The 18,918-nt window shown below is 66.2% G+C and overlaps 1 protein-coding gene across 1 annotated transcript in view; it reads right to left on the minus strand.

Annotated features, from left to right (window-relative positions):
- KIF26A (kinesin family member 26A) overlaps nt 1-18,918 on the minus strand; it is a 37,230-nt gene that overhangs the window by 8,429 nt on the left and 9,883 nt on the right. The window contains exons 3-6 of the mRNA XM_040257604.1: nt 16,547-16,975; nt 10,112-10,278; nt 4,340-4,529; nt 449-661 (exon numbers count right to left, since the gene is read on the minus strand). Coding sequence (XP_040113538.1) covers nt 449-661; nt 4,340-4,529; nt 10,112-10,278; nt 16,547-16,975 — 999 coding nt within the window. The remainder of the gene's footprint in view (nt 1-448; nt 662-4,339; nt 4,530-10,111; nt 10,279-16,546; nt 16,976-18,918) is intronic.

An 18,918-nucleotide genomic window follows, 5' to 3' on the forward strand; every position in this document is an offset into this window, starting at 1 on the left:
CCACACGCGTGATCACAGAGAGCACACGCCACCCACACGCGTGATCAGAGAGAGCACACACCACAGCACACGTGTGATCAGAGAGCACACGCCACACACACGCATGATCAGAGAGCACACACCACACCACACGCGTGATCACGGCAGGCACAGCACACACAGAGGAGCATCCCAGGGAAAACAAGCTCTGCGTGGAAAGCTTCGGAGGGCAGGCTCTGGAAACTGGGCCTGAGAAGCAGCCCAGGAGCTGGTGGACACACACGAGGGTGGGGAGGCCAGCAGGGAAGGGAAAACACAGCCAGCCTGCCCAGCCGCACCCAACCCCCTACACCCGGGCCTCCTCTCATCGTCTCCTGCCCGCCCTGCACGAGAAGGGGTGCAGGTCTGACCATCTCCCATTGTCCTGCGCTGCCAACCCACCCCACCCAAGGCTGCCCCACCACCTCACCTGCTCCGAGTCCTGGGGGAAGACGGCATCGAAGGCGAACATCTTGGGGACGGCAGCCGTGGGGGCACGTCTGGGGCCCGTGCTGCCCGGGGGCCCGGCGGCCGGGTCGTAGAGGGTCACCTGCTTCTTGCGAGTGTCCACCTTGAGGAAGGACGTGGACTCGGCCGAGCGCTGGGCCCCCTGCGCAGGCCAGATCCGCAGCATGACCTTCACCTGGGGAGGCGGGCGGAGCGGGCCTCTGAGCAGCGCTAATTACAGGGCAGGGGCAGCCTCGCGCGAGTCGGGACAGCGGGCCTGGCCGGCACGGGGTCCCCGCCGGAGGAATGCGGCATCCGCGCCCCAGCCCCAGGCGGGAGCACGGCCCACATGAGGTCAGCAAGGCAGGGAGGTGGTGACGCCTGGCGGGAGGAGCACGCCAGCACGGATCAGGGAGCCCGCGAAGGGGGCCACAGGGCGGGGAGAGGAAGCAGACCCCAGCTGCCCCTAGGGGCAGAAAGACAAGATGAGGACGGGACCCCGAGGACACCCGCACAACTCGGGGGTCCTCACACCCTCTCGCTGGCCCCGATGCAGAGCCAGGACCAGGGGAGCAAGCCCCGAGACCCGGGCCTTCGAGAGCAGAGTCACCTGCGTGGGCTCCCCAAAGCTCTGCCAGCTCCCCGGCCTTGCCAGCCATTCCAGTGACTCCTCTCCCCCAGGCCCGCGCAGGCTTGAGAAGGGAGGAAACCCAGTCAGAGAGGTCAACCGTCCCACCTGCCTCACACAGCCTGTGAGCGGGTCCCCTGAAATCCCGAACCTCAAATCTGAGGGTGGAGCGAGAAGGGGAGGGGGGAGTGGAAGCAGGACCTGGGCCCTCCCGAAGGGGCCCCATCAGAGCCTCGGGAGTGCTCCCGAGGGCGTGTCCTTCCCCAAGCCCCTGCCCCCGCGCCATGGGTGGACAGAGGCTGCCCCTGAGCAAGGCCCTCCCCACACTCCCCGACTCCCGACCTCGGCAGGCTCTGCACACAGCAAGGCACAGTCCCCAGGAGAGATAGCAGTGCACCGAAGCAGGGCAGACAGGGTGCGGGGCAGAGGGAGGGCGTGGGCCCCGCCCCACCCCCAGTCTCGGTCCAGCCTCACCTCCTCCAGGGAGCCCTTCCCGCCAGCTCACAGCCCCAGGCCAGAGGCCTTCAGGGCCCTGAGCACATCCTCCCCGGCCCACGGCCCAGGGTGGGCAGCGAGAGCGTGGGGAATGAAGGAGAGACAAACCATGAAGCGGGACCGGCTGAGGCCCGTGCTGCCCTTGGGAGAAACGGGCTCCGGTACTTCTGACCCCAGAGCCACCAGAGGCCAGACTCACACCCAGGACCAGGCAGGACCCAGAGGCAAGCCCGTCAGCACAAGGACCGGGAGGAAGAGGGCAGGTTGATCCAGGAGGAGACAGGGATTCTGAGGTCGGGGGTCAGGGGAGATGGTGGGGAGACCGAGGCCGAGGTGTCAGGGTGGGACAGGCTCGGCCGAGCTCAGGGGCCAGCAGGCCGCCTGGCAGCCTCTGCCACTGTGCGTCCCCCAAACCCGAAACAGATGCAGAGCTCTCCCGTGCTGCTCATCTGCCTTCACGCCCAGCTTCCAGAGCTGGACCCCGAGTTCCAAGGTCCCCAAGCGAACAGAAGCCTGGGGGTGGGGGGGCCCAGAAACTTAAGATGCAAGAGCCTATAGTAAGCTGCACTGCAGACACCCCAAAACCTGCACGGATAACACAGACCCCAGGCCGAGAGGGGCCCAGAGCTGCCGGGCGAGCCACCCCGGGTGAGCCCCCCACCCCCAGGAGAAAGCACTACATCCTGGCTTCCGGAGGGGGACACAGGCCTCCGCTGAAACCTCTGATTTCTCCACCACAGTGTAAATCAAATTACCAGGCTCATCTCAGAGCCAGTATTTTTCACGGATTTAATTGTAAGTGACAGATACATAACGCCGGCAAAATTGGTTTGCCGTGGGTAGTTCGCGCGAGGCGCCACCGACACCCCTTCGGCATGTGGCAAATTGACACGCAAACCGCTCTGCTAAGGAGAGGCGGTCCTGGGGGAGACGCTGGGAGAAATGCTCCTCCACTGAGCTCCTCCAACCCGGGCTCCATTAGGCGAGAGTCGATTCTTTTATTCCCTGACGACACGAACAAAACTATTTCATTTCCAAACGCCGCTGCCAAGCAGACGAAAATGTGCACTTCCCAGTAATTTTTGGCAATTTTTTTTCAGTGTGAACTCCAGGCCACTTCAGGAGCCAAATGGGTTCTACAGATTGGAGCATGTTCCCGGCGGGGAAAGCCCGACTGGGCTGCCCCGCTGGGGTTCCCACCCCCCGTGCCAGCCCCAAGGCCAGGTCCTGGTCTGTGAGGGCCTTTCATTACCAGGGGAAATGACAGGGTCTCCCCGCCAGACAAGCACATCTCCCTCTAAATGTTCAGCTATTGCAAAGCACCCGCTGAGTAGCTGCCAGGTAGGGAACAAATACATTTTGCATAAAAACGGGCTTCAATTCCTAAGAGGGGGCCCCGGGCGGGCGTGGGGGGAGGGACCGTCTTCTGTAATTCCGCACGATGATGAATTATCTTAAGTGGCACATTAATGTCAAGAATCGAGCGTAATCTAACTTCTTTTCTCTGACAATATTAAATGCCTTTCAGGAGGCATTTCTGACTATGTGATATTCGTGCAAATAACATCATCCAGGGAGGCAGGGAGGGGGGCCTGGTGGGGGAGGGGAGTGAGGAGAGGGCTAGGACAGTGGCCACGGGCTTCCTGCCCCTGGGGGTAGGGGTCTGCCAGTGGGGGGGGCCCTGCCCTGGAATACTTGGGGGGGCTCCTTCCCCCAGGGGAGGGGGAGGCCTGTGCATCCCAAGTAACACAGGGCAGCAGCGAGAAAGCCAGATCTGTGCCTCCAGCCGCCCAGCCCCACCAGGATGGGCCCAGGGCCCAGGGTCCAGCGACAGGCCCAGGTCAGAGCCAGGCCCAGAGTGTTTAGAGCCCCTTCCCCAGGCCAGTTCCCTCTCCAGACCCAGAGCAGAAGCCCCCTGGGGTGCGACCTAGGCAGCAGGATGGACTGAGCCCAGGGGTGTGCGTCCAGGGGGTGTGGGCCTCTGAGGACTGCAGAGGCCGGGCCCAGGGCCTGGGTGGGAGGCTCAGAGGGGGCCAAAGGGGTCCATCCTCAGGGTCAGGGTCCCGCCCTCCCCCCGCGGCCCTCCGCGGCTCGGGCTCCCCGCCTGCAACGGCACAGAGCCCCCTGCACTGAGGATGGAGCCCTCACACAGCCTGACCTGGGCCTGGGGGCAGTCATGAGCAGCCCAGGCGGGGCCCAGACGGAAACCGTCTCAGCAGAAGGGACAGGAGCTGAGAGCCGACCAGCTGTGATGGGCAGGGGCCTTCATGCTGCAGGCCTGGCCCCCCGAACCCGGGAGTGTTCCCACTCAGCTGAGCACCCTGCAACCCACCCCCAGTTATCGTGTCAGGATGCGGCGGGACTTTGCCCGGACTCTGGCGAGCCGAGGGGCCCCAGCTGTGCCCCTACCCTGCCTGAGAGACAAGGCACAGGGGTCCCTGGAGTCGGACCCCACCCCTCAGTCCCAGGAATCCCTGGTCGCCCCACCCTCCTCTGAGAGTGGCCGGTGCTCCAGGGACCCCCACCCATGTCCCATATCGCCCCGCCCCCAGTGCCCCAGGCTCCCCAATGCCATCTGGAGTGTCCAGGCAGCCCGGGCCTCAGTCAGCCCGTCTGGACACAGACACCCCTGGTCCAGCCCCAGAGAAGGCAGCAGGGTCTCTCACCGCCTGCTCCCCCAATCCAGCTCGCGCCCAGACACCCCAGCCTCGTCCCACCCCTGGGTCACTGCCGACTCCGGGTGGGGCCTACCTTTCCAACACTGCTGGGGTTGTCCTTGGCCTTGGAGGTGGCCCTGAGCAGGCAAGGGGGTGCAGGGGGCGGCCACAGTTGCAGGACCCCGCTGAAGTCCGTGGGGTAGGTGGAGGCCCGGCGCGGGGCAGGGGGCGGCGGCGGGGGCGGTTTCTTGCGCTTGGAGGCCAGGCTGAGCTTCTGGGCGGCCCTGGGGGGTACAAGGGGGCAGGGCGCTCAGTGCTGCCCTGACGCCTGCCCCGCCCTGCAAGCAGCTGCTTGGCCTGCGCTTCATTTCCCACCAGCCACGCAGAGGCCCCCGGGGCTGCGGGCAGCCACGTGCAGCCCCTGGCAGCTCGGCCCGTTCAGGCCAGGCGACCTGGCCCGGGCAGACGCGGGACCCGGGACCCTGCACCAAGCGCATCCTTTTTTTCCCACTGTCCTCCCCCAACGCAGCCACTGGGCTCCGTCACTCACAGGCCGTGTGACCGCACCTGGTGCCTCAGTCTCCCCACCTCTAACATGGGAGGACGTGACCCCCCACAGGGGCCCTCGTGAGCGGCCCTGATGATCTAATGTGTTCAAGGTGCACCCCCGGCCTCCATCAGCCACCCGCCTCCCCAGCACCGCCCCCGCCTCCATCAGCCACCCCCACCCGCCTCCCCAGCACCCCCCACCTCCCACCGAAAGGGACGGGAGGCCAGGGCACGTCCAGGCTCAGGGCTAAAGAACTCGCCCAGCCCGGCTCCCTGGCCTGCTCCTTCCACAGACACCCTCCTCGTCCCACAGCCCCAGCCCCGGTACCCTCCCCCCGCCCCGCCATCAGCCTCCAAAGGTCCCGACAGGAGGCCCCACACCGAGGGCAGCACGGTCCCTCAGTCAGCCTCCCACTCGCTGGAGCTACTAGCGTTTTGCTTAACTCCTCTCATCTTTAATAGGAGTTGTCTTTTAAGAGACCCCAGGGACGGCTTTCCTCCTAGCGCGGTGTCATCCAGGAAAATAAAAGTAATCTACGGTGCGTGGCGGCTCCTTAATAGCGTGGTGGGGCGGCCGGTGCGCTCGGGGCAGGGAGGGCCCGGGGCGTGTGAGCGGGCCAGCATCCTCAGCCAGGGAGGGCCGCGGCTTCTCCAGCCACGAGCAGACGTAGCCCCGGTTTCCACTAGAGCCCGTGTGTCCTAAACCTGAAGCCTCCTGGACAGCGGAGTCCTGCATCCCCCTCCCGCCGCCCCCACCCCACACACACATCCCACCCGGGGCAGGATGGAGGCTGAGTGTCCGCAGGCTCAGGGCGTCCGCAGGCTCAGGGCAAGAAGCCAGAGGACTCAGAAGGCAGGACGGGGCTGCATGGAACTGCAGCACAACCGTCCGCGGAGGCGGCTGGACTGAGCCGGGTGGGGGCCGGAGGCACCGGGCAGGGAGCCCGTCCAGCTCAGCTCTCGGGGCTCCTCCCGCCCCGCCCCCTCCCCAGCCCAGCCTGCTGCCCTGGACCCCGGCCACCCTGAGTGAGGCCACAGCTCCCCATCCACTGCCCCGACGGGAAGACGCGACCGCCTGACCCAGAGGCTTGCAGTGCAGCGGGCATCCCTGCCCCAGGCCCTGCCCGGGCACAATCAGGGCGGGTGGGCTAGCCCCCAGCCTGCCTGGACAGGTCACAGGGACACAGATGGGCACCCGTGGGGTCGGCTCGCCTCTGCGTGGGCACCGGGGCCCCGCGGCCTGGACGTCAGGGAAGGGCATCATGAGGACTGCCTGCCCGGGGGGCTCCAGCTCTGGTCATCTATCAGGGTGGCCAGATAGATCAGCAGATGGCCACGGCCAAGAGGAGTCCCCTGCTCCGCCACGGCTAGCTCCCTGCTCCTCCCAGAACCAGCAGGGCCTCCTCCTCCAAGGCCAGAGGGACATCCAGAACCTGCACCCCAGAAGTTCGAGGGCTCGTGGAGACCAGAAGGATGGGTGAGGTGCTGGGGGAGGCCGGACGCCATCTGGCAGTGGAGCCCACGAGCAGCGGGCAGGGCTCGGCCTGCCAGGGCACCTGCCCGCTTCGTGACCCTCTCTGGAGCCCAGGTTCCGGCACGGGCCTCACTCCACCCTGCCGCGACCTCTCCAGGGCTCTGGCAGTGCCCCGGGAGGTGTCCTTCCCCACTGGACACGCCCAGGTCTCACCACTGGACAGACCCTGGGCCCTCAGCCGTCTGCGGCCCCACCAGTCCCGGGAGGCTGGAACATCCCTGGCCAGCGTCTCTGCCTTGTGGTCCGACCGACCTCGGGCGCCCCCTCCTCCCTGCCTGCCCTGGGTCAGCCCCTGAGGGGCAGGGAGCCAAGAGGCTGCGCCCCAGCCTGCCGGCCCTCCAGGTCTCCGCTTCTACAGGCTCAGCTCACCGGGGGTGACTCAGAGCGCCCCAGGACAGCACGCTCCCCTTTGATGAAATCCGGGGCCCTTCACACCCGGGACAAGCCTGTCAGCCACTGGGGACTGCGTCTCAGGTCACGCGGCCTGGGGTGGGTGGCAGGCATCTCTGCAGGGGCCGGCCTGCTAGGGGCACAGACCTGGTTTCTGGGCAATGGGGATGGGGGAAGAGATGCCACACTCAGGACTACAAACACCCACTGCTCTGCTGGGGAGCGGTGGGCAGGGGGGGCTCAAGGTGGGACTCACAGAGGCCGTGTGGGTACCTCCCTGTGGTCCGGTTGTGAAGGGAAGACTTCCTGCACCCGCAGTTCTCATCCTCAGAGGACACCTCCCCCAGGAAGCCTGCCTTGATGCCCCCACACTTGGCTTCCCCAAACCCTGTGCCTCCTGCTACACGGAACTCTGCTCTGCCCTGAGCTTACATGGCTATGCCCCACCCCGAGGTGGCTGTGCAGGGCAGGTGTTGGCCCAGGCCTAGGACCCAGGGGAAGCTGAGGATGGGGCCATGAGGGCAGCAGTGAGAGAACGGGTGAGGGAGGGAGGGGGGAGGGAGGGCCCCAGCCCTGCAAGCATCGCCCTGAGCCCCCAGCCCTCTCACTGAATCCCAGAGCCTTTTCCAAGGCTCGCAGGCCCTGCTCGCTGATTCATGTGAACAGAAAGGAAAATATTTGCCTTTTTACAAAGAAAAATTGCCTCTTCCCAACAAGAAGGTAATTTCACAGGCAGTTGGCCTTGACGGTAAGGCCTTTACTCACCCCGAGGAGACACAGGGCCCGTTTGGACGTGAGTGGAGCTCAGTTCCCAGCTTCCGACCTGGGCCGCCAGGAGGCGGGAGGACCGGGCCACGCCCCACACGCCTGGCTGGCTTCCACCCCCAGGAGCGGCCCATCCGGGTCCGCAGGTGCAGGGTGGCTAAGGACGTGCTGGAGCCCCCGAGGCCGAGGCCCGCGGCCCCAGCAACCCTGGCCCTTGCCGTGCCTGCCTGCATTCTCCTGTCACCCGGGGCCTTCACCTCGAGGCTCCCAGGCTCCTCGCCAGCCTTGCGGGTGAGAGACACCTCTCCTCGGAGCCCTGCTGGCCGGGGGCCTCTGGGCAGCACCCATCCCACCCTGGGCCCCTGCCGGGTACCAACCTGACGTCCTGTGGCCTGGCCGTCCGGGCAGACATGGGGGAGGAGCGCCCCTAAGGCTGCAGCGGAGGGGGTGGGGGGTGCCTGGGAGCGCCGCTCGGAGGGAGCCCACCACTGCCCCTGCCGAGGCAGACGTCCTTCCCATGCCCTCGAGCTTCAGGGGTTCAGGGGGTAACCCCACTGTATCCTACCTCTAGCTTCAGGGGTCTGGGAGGGGACCCCCCGGCATCCCACCCCAGAAAGGCCCAGAGAAGGGTGTGGGGGAGGGGAGACTGCAGAGACAGGAAGGACATTACTCAGCATTGTGGGGGGGCTCTAAAGGGGAGTCAAGACCCCCAGAGCCCCCAAAGAAATGTGGCTACAGAGGCTGCCTGTGCAGGTCCCTGGGGGTGCCGGCATGTGGGGCCCTCGGCCGCCACTGCGGCTGCGGTGCCCAAGTCGTGGCCAAGCTGCCCACCGGGCCCAGCGGGGCGTGCAGGGCACCAGGCCTCGTCCGTGCCCCGCATCCCACAGGCCTGGCCCCCAAGCCGCCCCCAGAGTCACCCTCTGCCACGGCTCACCCACGGCGGGTAAGCGGCTCTCGGGAAGACCCAGGAAAGCCCGAGGCTAGTGTGCCGGCCCCCAGGGGGTGCTCAGGGACCCCTGACCCCTGAGCCCACCCTATTCTGCCTCCACTGGGCAGACGCCAGGCTCCTACTCAACCCTCCAAGCCTGCCTCTGTACCCTCAGCACGTGGGCGACACTGCGTGGCTCCTCCAGAGACTGCACACTGCCACCCTGCCCCCGACCAACCGGAAACTTCCAAGGGGCAGGATATGGGTTGGGAGCCAGCTTTGTCCCCAAGGGGCCCAATGACAGGTCACAAAACCTGCCTTCAGTTAGTTCCTGAGGCACCCCCTGCCCAGGAGTCCAGGAGCTCCTCACCTCCGGGGGACTCCGGACAAGCACCTCCCCGACACAAAACAAAGAGGGGCACGTAAAACTGAGCCCACCCCTCTCAGGCCAACGGTGAAGCATCCACAATCCTAACGAGCAGAGGGCCTCGGGACCAAATCAGGTGTGAGCCCCGGGCGGTGTTCCCAGCTGCAACACCCACCCCTAGACTGGGCCCACGACCCTCAGGAAGCTGCTGCGAGCTGGGGTGTCCCACAGGCTGGCAGTAAGGACAGCTGGCAATGCCCCCAGCCCCAGCCCCCACATTTGTTTCTATGGTAACTTCCCAAGGTCAGCAGAGGCAGCCTCGCTCGCTGGAGACAAAAGGAGCGTCCCAGCCCACAGGCCCTGGGTCGCTCAGGAGCCAGGACGGCCTTGGGCCCAGGACGGCCTTGCTCCCCAGGGGCCCTCAGGCTGGCAATCCTCCAGCAAGCGCGGCCTGGCAGGGCATGACCGCTGCCCCAAAGGCCGGGGCAGAGACCACAGAGACCACCGGGGCTGAGACCCCCAGGTGTCCAGATCAGCCCTCTGTCCCCTCCACGGGGCTCCTGGGCCCACGAGGCAGGCCCTACCCACCCCGCAGCAGAAGGCCCAGCCCGGCGCCTGGTACCCACCTGGGGCTGTGGGCCTGCAAGTATGCCCACCGGCCCAGCGCCCTCACTGCGCCCCCTGCTTCTCAGTCAGCCCCACAGCCCCAGGCCACGCTGATAAGACGCCCGCTCCTATGATACAGGGACGAGCTTATCACACCCGCAGGGGCTGCTGATGGGAGAGTGACCTGCAGGGCCGGCCATCATGACTCACAGCCACCATCGTACCCTGGGACCCCCAACCGCAGGGGCCGCGTGGCACCCAGGGACACCGCCAGTGAGGCGATGTGCTGAGGGCCCCCAGGGACAGGAATCCCCCCAGGACACCTTCTCCAGCTCACCCCAACCTCCCCAGTGGCCCAGGGGTACTCCCTCAGGCCAGTTCCGCCCTGTGCCGCCAGCTGCAGGGCCAGCTGCCCGGAGGCCTGCCTGCCCCTGCCTCCCATCCACGCCACCCGCCCCCTGCCGCCGGCACCGGCCCAGGACCGCCTGGGGACATCCACCGGCCGCAGCTGAGGCCCTCCCGCTGTCAGCTCCCGATGCCCCCAGGAAGCGCCACCTGATAAACGAGGAAACCAAGGCACAGAGCACCAGAGACCAGAGGCGACCTGCCCGAGACCAGCCAGCTGGGAGGGGCGGAGACTGCGTGGAGCCCTGCCCTTGGCTGCACCCCACCCCGGGTGAGACGCCTCCAGACGTGCAGTTGACACGGTGCCCCCAGGAGGACGTACCTGAGGAAGAAGGAGGCTGCAGCTGATGGGCCCGTGGAGCCCCCTGGGGGGGTGCCCGGGGCAGGCGTGACCAGGCCCCACGTCCTCGACGCACCATCAGAGCCCACGGGAGGGGGCCCGTCCCGGACTGTGTCCACCACCGCCACGGCGGCCACCGCTGCTTCAGCCTGGAGGGAAGGAGGAACCGGCGTGAGGCTCGGGCGCCCGCCCCTCGCCAGGGAGCCAGGGGGGCAGACCCCCGGCCCCCGGAGACCAGCATGCTCCCTGGACCCCACGTACACAGGACCGCTCGGGGCCCGGTGGAGGAGAGGTGGGCACAGGTGCCCCCACCCGGCCTGACTCCCCCCCCAACTTCAAGCTCCAGAATCACAGGGACCACGTGGTCAGGTAGATGGACAGGGACCCTCCGTCACCCCTGGGTCGGCCGGCTGGGGCCACCCAGAGGCACGCTTAGAGAAGAAAGCACAGTGAATGTTTGTCAGGGGCGCTAATTGCCCCGTGTATGGTAATGCATGATCTTCCCATCATCTGAAATACTACTCTGGCATTTCCAACTAATTAGCTAAAATAAATTCCAGAAAGGGAGACAGCCTCGTAACACAGCACAAATGTAATTAACCGCTCCCCAGGACGGCGCTGGCCAACTGGAGACCCGGCCACCATATATTACATTTATGCACACGTGTCGGGCGCTGGACCCCCCAGCGGGAACTGGCCTCAGAGGGTGGGTGGACATGGCCCCCTGGCAGGGGCGGGAAGCGGCCTGCCTCAGCCCGGCCACTCCAGCCCCGGCCCCTTCCCAAGGGCCCCAGCCTCTGGGGCTCCCCAGGCACCAAGGCCCGATCCCTGGGGCTCCTGGCTACACTTGGCCTGGAGTGCAATCACAACCATCGTCCGAGGCGTCCTCTCTGCTCGGCCTGGCAGAGGACGGGGTCTATCTGGTGACCCTGCGGGTGAGGTGCCCAGGTAGCAGCCACACTCGAGAGGGCCCAGCGTCCTTGGGGTCTCCCAAGCGACACGGCCACAGGCCAAGGTGACATTTCAGCAGAATAAGCCCCCACAGGCCTCAGGAGGATCGGCCCAGCAGGAAGCCCAGCCGCCTCTCCGCAGGACACCCCTCACCACGGTGGAGGGTCTCACCACCACCCCCAGCCCACGGTCAGCACCAGCTCCCAACACCTCCCCTGGGACACAGCAAAACCACTTCTGCAAAGGAAGTTCCAAGGGAGCTCCAGAGCTTGGGCTGGAAGGAAGCCCAGCACCCGACCCTCACCCCCACAGCACCAGCAGCCTCCCCAGGGCTGCGAGGACAGGTCTCAACCTGAAATGGCCCAGGCCCCGTGCGGGGGCACCGTGCCCTGCCACCTGCCCTGAGTCTGCCTACAGGGCAGGAACTCCTATGCATCCCTCAGAACCCAACACAGCCAGCCCTCTCCTTCTCTAGGACACTCCCTGTGCCTGCCCTGGCCTCCCGCAGCCCTGAGACCTCCCCTGCTTCTCCTGGTCTACCTCGGGCTGCCCACTCACAGAGAAACCGGGCCATGCTCTCCATGCTCAGCTACTCAGCACTGCACTCCCCTAGCACACTCCCAGCTTGCAGAAGCACCTGGTCCACACCAGGAGCCCAGAGGCAGCCTCTGCCTGCCTGGTCCCCTCCATGTCCCCAGTACCCTGCCCGGCACACAGGAGCTGTTCAATACTCCTGCCCTCCAGGATCGCGCAGCCTGGCACGAGGCATGCGGAGCCCACAGCCAGGAGGTGAGCCCTGTGCCCCAGGGGAGGAGGCTGCAGGCACGGAGGGGTACCCGCTCCTAGGGAACATTCCCAAGGAGGGGTCAGCCAGGCCCAAACCTGGGCCACTGGGTACTGTTTCTCCTCCTCCAAGCGGTGCTGGGGCTCAAGGCAAATGAGTGACACGGGGCACCCGAGGCCTGGGCACAGCCTGGTGCCCTGCGGCTCCCCAGGGCTCCATGCAGCACGTACTGGCCTCAAATGCCAGTCCCCTTCTGCCACCTAACAGACGTGCTCCCCTTGACAGCTCTAAACTCTTCTGTCGAGCAGAGTGGTGGAGGACCAGACTAATGTTAAAAGCTGCGGCATCCCCAGGGCCTGGGCCGAGTCTGGCTGGGGGCCCCCTGCGAGCAGCACAGAGCGGGAGCTCCCGAGGCTCAGCCCCCACAGCACCCTGCTACCCGCTCCATCCAGCAGCCCAGGCCCACCCAGCCACGCTGCCCCACACGACCACCTGGACAGCGGCCACGGCCCCCAAAGGCCCTTCCACTCACCCCCGTGGGGCCCGAGCCAGCCCACCTCCCACACCTGCATCTGTGCCTCCAGCCAGAACGTCCGGCCCCACGGGCAATGGTGCAGGCCACGCGGCATGCCTGCGGCCGGCTGGGCCCCACACTGACCTGTCAGGGGTCCCGCACGCGCCGCGGCTCCGCCGGCCGGTGAGCTGCCGACACCCGGCTCCGGCCACCGGGAGGCCGCTGCCAGTTCCTGCCGGAAGCAGAGCCCGGACGCGCCAAAAGAAGCCGGGGGGGCAGGGGAGGGCGGCGGGGAGGGCGGAGGGGAAGACCACGCACGCACACACAGGGACAGGAGACAGGGGGCCGGGCGGGCGGGCGGCCGAACAGAGAGCGTGATGGAGGCGCCAGGGCAGCAACGAAAGAAAAGCGTGAAGAGAGGAGAGCGTGAGGGGGGCCCGCCGTCTGGGGAGGCCCCCACCGGAGGCCCCCCGTCTCTGCGGGGTGCCCGCCACTGGGCACCGGGGTTCCACCAAGCACTGTTTGGGAAACACCAAGTTAACCCACTCCTCAGGAGCCCTCTGGGCCTGAACTCCACATCGGCGAGATCGGGGCCCAGGAAAGACAATGCTCCCCAGCTCCCTCAGGGGCTTTTTCGTGCCGAAAGGTGGGGAGGGCAGAGGAAGGGGCGGCCAAGGGTCACAGAGCTGCACGTGGCCCTGCAGGGTACAGGGGGCCTGCGCTGGGCACCGGGGCCCCCCTCAGAGCCCTGCCTGGTCACCCCGGGGCCCCAGGCTCAGACTGTCCCTCCCCCACGTCAGAGGCAGCCTTACGTGGAAGTGCGGGGGCGCCTAGCCCAAACACTACCCCTTGGGTGGGTAAACTGAGGCTCGGGGGGCACCGGTGACAGTTGGCCAGGTCAAAGCTCCCCCCACCCCACACCGTCCCCACCACATCCCCAAGGAAGGGTGGGTACCCATCAGGGACCCAGCCAGGGCTCACGGGAAGTGGGGGCGCAAAGCCGGCTGGCACAGGGGCAGCAGGAGCCAGGGCCCCAAGACAGGGCCAGCCTACCTCCATGGACAGAAGGACATCCTCGCTCCACCAGAAAAGACCTCACCTCCCACTCAGAGCAGCACCTCCTCCAGGAAGCCCTCCATCCTCCCTGTAGCGCCTGTACTGCTCCAGGCCCCGTGGCTGACTGCGAACCCCCTGCTCCAAGTCCTCTTCCCCGGGGCCTGGGGTGGAGCCTGGCCCCCGTCTACAAGACTACAGAGGGTTCACGAAGACTCCCTGGCAGGGAACGGAGGTGGCAGCACCTTTCACCGTGTTACCCAGCCGCACCCTCAGTGGCCCCAGGCTATGCTACCTCTAGCCGACTTGCGGGGTCAGGAGGCCAAAGCCACAATCTCCAGGCTTCTGGCTGCAAAGGGGCCGCAGGTGTCCTGTGAACACCTGACTGGACCCTGCGCTCCTCGGGGAGAACCCACGGCTCACAGCCGTGTCCCTGTGCGGCCGGCCGGGGCAGAGCACCTGGGGGGGGAGCCCACGGGCACCTCCAACCCCCAGGACGGCAAAGCTGCTGGGAAGCGACGGCCCGACTGTCCCCTTGGCAGCCCCTGCCACCAGGAACCACCATAGGACACTTTCCAGGAGGTGGGTGACCTGGACAGGGCCGAGTTCTGCGCTGCAGATGGGAGTGTGGGCTGCCGTCGCGATCACAGCGTGGCTGGCCGACACCGGGCCCTCTAGACGGCCACATGCACAGAGGAACCCCCAGCAGTCCACAGAGCAGGCACCCAGAACACGCCAGACCCTCACTGCCCACCTGGCCAGCCCAGACCCACATCCTCCTGGAGACAGTCACGCCCAGGGTGGGGGTTGGGGGGTTGCGGCTGATGGGCCGTGGCTGGGATTCACAGCACGTCCCTCCAGAAGTATTTAATTCTACAGCCTAACACACAGTGTTTTAACACTCCAGGGCCACCTCTAATGATCAATGCCCGGGTTCAGGGGAAATTACCTCATCTGAGTCCTAAAGTTCTATTTATGGTTCTAATAATCTTTCTATTGATCGCCAGGACGGTTGTCTAATTATAAATCCATTCCCACCCACCCTGAACGCAATCAATGCACACAGAAAGCCAAGAGCGAGTCTTAAACACTCACATTTTATGACGTGCAGGCCGCCAGGAGGGCTGCCCAGCAAGAGCCCAGTGACCACCCCCCCGCCCCTGGCACCAAGCACAGAGAGGCCAACAGACCACCAACGAGGCTGTGCCAACCCGCCTTCTCCCACCGCCAGCTCACTCCTGCCTCTGCCTCCTAGGGGTCTCTCTCTACCTGCAAGACTGTGCTCAGCTCCCTCCCAAGATAAGGAGCCCCCTGGCTGCTCTCTCACACCTCTGGCGGGGCCCACCATCTCTGACACTTACCCCACGCCCAGCTCAATACCACCTCCTCCAGGAAGCCGCCCAGCTCTCTGGAGCTCTCGCGGCACATTCCTCCCGGGCAGCCCTGCTCTCAGCCGGGAGACACCACAGGGTGCACAGCAGAGGCTGCCTCCCTCTCCCTGGTCTCGCCCCAGGCCTCAGCGAATGGAGGAGTCAGGCACAGCTAGTTCAGAACCAGAAGCTCTTTCTGGAAGGCCCCTGTGCCCCCAGCTACCAAGGGCCAGGGAGGGCGCCAGGACAGGGCAGCCTCAGACAGACTGGCCCCAGCAGCGAGTGCCCAGGGGCCCGCTCCCAGCTCGGGCAGGATCTCGTCAAAGGCCACAGTGAAGGCAGCAACGTCCAGTCAGCACAGCTCAGCGCCTTCAGAGGGGCCAGCCAGCCCAGAGGTGGGGCCGGCCAGGGTCTGCCCTGCAGCAGGGGCTGTATGGGACTTGGTCCCAAGAGCTGGGGGCCTTTTCCAGGGCCTCCACCCCCCACAGCCCCTCAGGGGACACAGGGACCCCAGGAGGTGTCTGCCTGATGCTGTTTCAGAGACACCCACTGGCAAGACGGTGCAGCCCACTCGGGCAACTGGGAGGTTTCCCCGGCCACTTCCGATCTGACCTATCCCCGGGGCTCCACAGGGTGGGACAGAGACACAGCCACAAACACCCGTGTGGGCCTGGCCTGACCACCCTCAGCGCTGTCTCTTGATGAGGCCTCCAGGCCTCCACATGGACCCTGCCCTCCGCTGGGAGGGCTCGTCCTACTTTGTCCACTTTACAAGGGTCTGTTGGGCCCTGGGTCTCAGTCCCCAGCTGAGTAGCTGGTGCAGCTGAGGCACCTCCACCCCATCATGAAGCAGGGAGCCCTCTGGGGAAAGACCCTCCCAGCCCTCAGCCAGCCCCGTGTACCACCAAATCCAAACCAACCCCCCGCATCCCAGGCAACCCCTGTCCTACAACCCATCCTCTCCTGCCCACCCCCCCCATCCTGGTACCCCTCCTCCTAGATGGGAAACTGGGGGTCACGGGGACACTGGGTTGAAAGACTCCCACCAGCACAGCCCTGTGACCCATGGGGGTGAGGAGCCAGCTCCACCCTCCAGAGTTGAGGTCTCCTCAGACCTTGGGGGCCCCCCGAGCACACGCGGTCCCCCTGGTGCCCAGAGCTGGTTCCACGAGGCCATTCCACAGCTGTGGGTGACAATCGGGCGACCCCAGGAGAGGGAGCCCAGGAGAGTGAGGGGCAGGGGAGCATCCCAGAGTCAGAGGACGCCAGGAAGAAAGAGGAGGCCAGGCCCCAGGTCGGCCCCCCTGACACTCCTGGTTCCGGCATCTGTCCATGGCGCAGGCGTGTCCCCAGGGAGGCCTGTGCTCCAAGCAGCAGAGGCCTGGACGGGGCAGGACCAGCGGAGAGGTTGGATGGCAGCCTGACCTCCTCCCAGGAGCCTGCAGGCCCTTCCGCCAAGCCCAGCACCACAGGGGGGTCTCAGAGTGACTGGACCACCTCAGCCGACTGCGCGGGGCAGGAGCGAGGCTCCAGGGGATGGCAGAGGGCCCTGCCCACGTGACCTTGCCTGCACACCTGATGTGCGCCGTGGGAAGGTCTGGGGCCTCCCCCATCACGCACAGCCCCCCTCCCCTTGCAGAAACCACACTGGGGGGCCCCATTCACACCCGGGCACTCAGCCCGGCGGAGTCCAGCCCTGCCCGGTATCCCGGGAGCCCCCAGCCCACCGGACACAGGGTACTCACCAGGCACGTTGGCGGCAGGAAGCTGTTGACCCTGGAGACGCTCCACACGCCCTCCAGGCACTGCTGGGCCTGGATGGTGACCGTGCTCAGGGCCCCGCCCAGGCCGGCGGGGGCCACCGACACCTGGACACTGGGCCCGGACGGCCAGGCCGGCCCTTTCCTCCTGTCGGGCCCCGCCCGGCCCGACTGCCTCCCTGTGGGGCCCGCCGGTCCATCCCTCAGGCTGGGGGTGGTGTTAGGGCCAGGGGGCGCGAGGCTGGGGCCTCCGTGGGGGGCGTCGGGGTCCTCGCGGCTGGCAGGCGCCTGGAGCAGCTGCAGGGCCTCCCGCGTGAGTTGGGTCAGGTGCGTGGCACAGACATCACAGCGGCGCTCAGCCTCTGGGCGACACGCAGGTAGCTTGTCCAGAAGCAGAGCCGAGAGGCAGGGGTCCTGGGGGAACAAGAGACGGAGGAGGTCAGGGTCCGGGCGCCAGGACCCACCGCCCAGTGCTCATGCCCACAGCAGCCACCGCACCGTCTGCAACCGACTGATAAGCCTCGAGCAGTGATGACCCCCAAACCCGCCAGAAAGCAATCATCGGGGCTTGAGACGCCCTCAGTGCCCGTGAGAGCTGCCCATCTCCTCCCCGGTCATGACCGTCCCGCTCTCGGCTAACGAGGCATCCACCGGATCCCAGACGACCCACTTCCAACAGCCAAGGCCGCGTGCCTAAGCAGCAGCCAGGGGGCCGGCAGAAGCGAGGCAGCCACAGCGGGCTAGGGGCAGCCGGTGCCAGGGCCCCAGCTGGAAGCAAATCTATTCCGAAGCCCGTGGGCATGGGACTGTGGGCTGGGCGCCTCTCTCTGCCCTTGCGCCTTCTCTGGCCCTGGTCTGCAGGACCGAGTGGGCAATTCCAGGCCCACAGGAGGACCGAGGCTGGGCATGGCTGGCAGGAGACCGACCACGCTTCACCACAGGTGTGGACTTGGTCCCTGCAGCCCGCCCCCTGCCCTGCGCAGAAGGGGACACCTGGGTCTCCCCGTAACTGCAAGCCTAGGATCAGGAGCCCAAGAACAGGAGCCGAGGAGCCCAGCCTCTGGAGGCCCTCACCTAGCCTGGAGGGTCAGGGAGGGATGCCTGCAGGAGGTGACATCTCTGGAAGAAAAAAGACGAAGAGGAGGGAGCCAGTTCTCAGGAGCCTCACTGGAGGGAAGCTCGTAAGAGTCCCACTCCCGGGGCCAAGGCCCAGCGCCTCAAGAGCCCACCGGGCTCTGCCTCAGCCCCTCCTGGGGGGCAGTCCCATAGGGCTCAGCGTCTGCACCGGGGCCAGCCCCTCAGCATTCGTGCCCTTCCCCAGGGACGAGCCCCAACCACGTGCAGGGTCGGGACAGTCCCTCCGTGACCACCCGGGACGTTCCCACCACCAGCTGACACTGCAAACCCACATGTGGGCCGGGGTCTCCACTCCGGCAGCTGTTGGGCTCAGCTCTCCCTGTCACCTCCAGTCTGCAGAACGGGAGGCCTCCCCTCCCTGATCACAGCTCCCCCCAGAGGTTGTGGCTGCAGTCCAGCTGCCCAGTTGGCCACAAAAGGGACTATGACCTCCTCAAACCCTCAGATGCAAAGGCCGACGGCACCGTGCAAACGGGGGTGCCTCAGTCACCCCAGCCGGGACGCCCCCGAGCCTGACCTGCGGCCAGCCAGATCAGTGTCCACAGAGCCCTGGGAGGGCTTCACAGGGTTGACTGCTGAGGTCGGGTGGCCTCGCCTCGAGGGGACAGCCTCTGGTCCAGCATTAGCTGGCGATCGCCCTCCTCTGTGACCCCAGGACAGGCAGACTCAGAAATAGTTCCGGTTCGGTCCACATCACTGTGACAGAGTGAGGACTGAAATGAATCGAATTGGGTGACGCTTTTAGTTTCCCAATTTCAACAGCTTTATGTTCAACTCGACTGCAGGTTCCTCGGTGTGCAGCAGCACTGGGCCTTAAAAGACAATCCAAGACCGAAAACCCACGTGAATTAGAAACCAACGCTGTCAGGAAAGCTGCGCAGATAGACTTCCTCAACGCAGGGTGGCCACAAGTTTGTACAAAAACGCCATATCCGCAAAGCTCGAGGCAACGAGGTGAGCCTGTGCCAGCCACACTCCCCGAAGGCTAGGCCACAGAGCTGTCGGGACCAGGTCGCAGGAGGGCTGACCTGGCCAGGCCGGCCTCGCCAGCTGCCTGATCCACGGGCCGCTCCGGAAGGCCTGGCTTTGCTCTGGCCGGGGCTGGCGGGCCCCAGAGCCTCTGAAGTGCCTGGCAGGCCTGGTCCCAATTAGCAGACAGCCCCGCCCCCCAGCTCCCCCATGGGGCCCCAGAAACGCTTTGGGGACTTCACTCAGGTTGT

The sequence above is a fragment of the Oryx dammah genome, unplaced genomic scaffold (assembly GCF_014754425.2).
Source record: "Oryx dammah isolate SB20612 unplaced genomic scaffold, SCBI_Odam_1.1 HiC_scaffold_16, whole genome shotgun sequence".
Lineage (NCBI taxonomy): Eukaryota > Metazoa > Chordata > Mammalia > Artiodactyla > Bovidae > Oryx > Oryx dammah.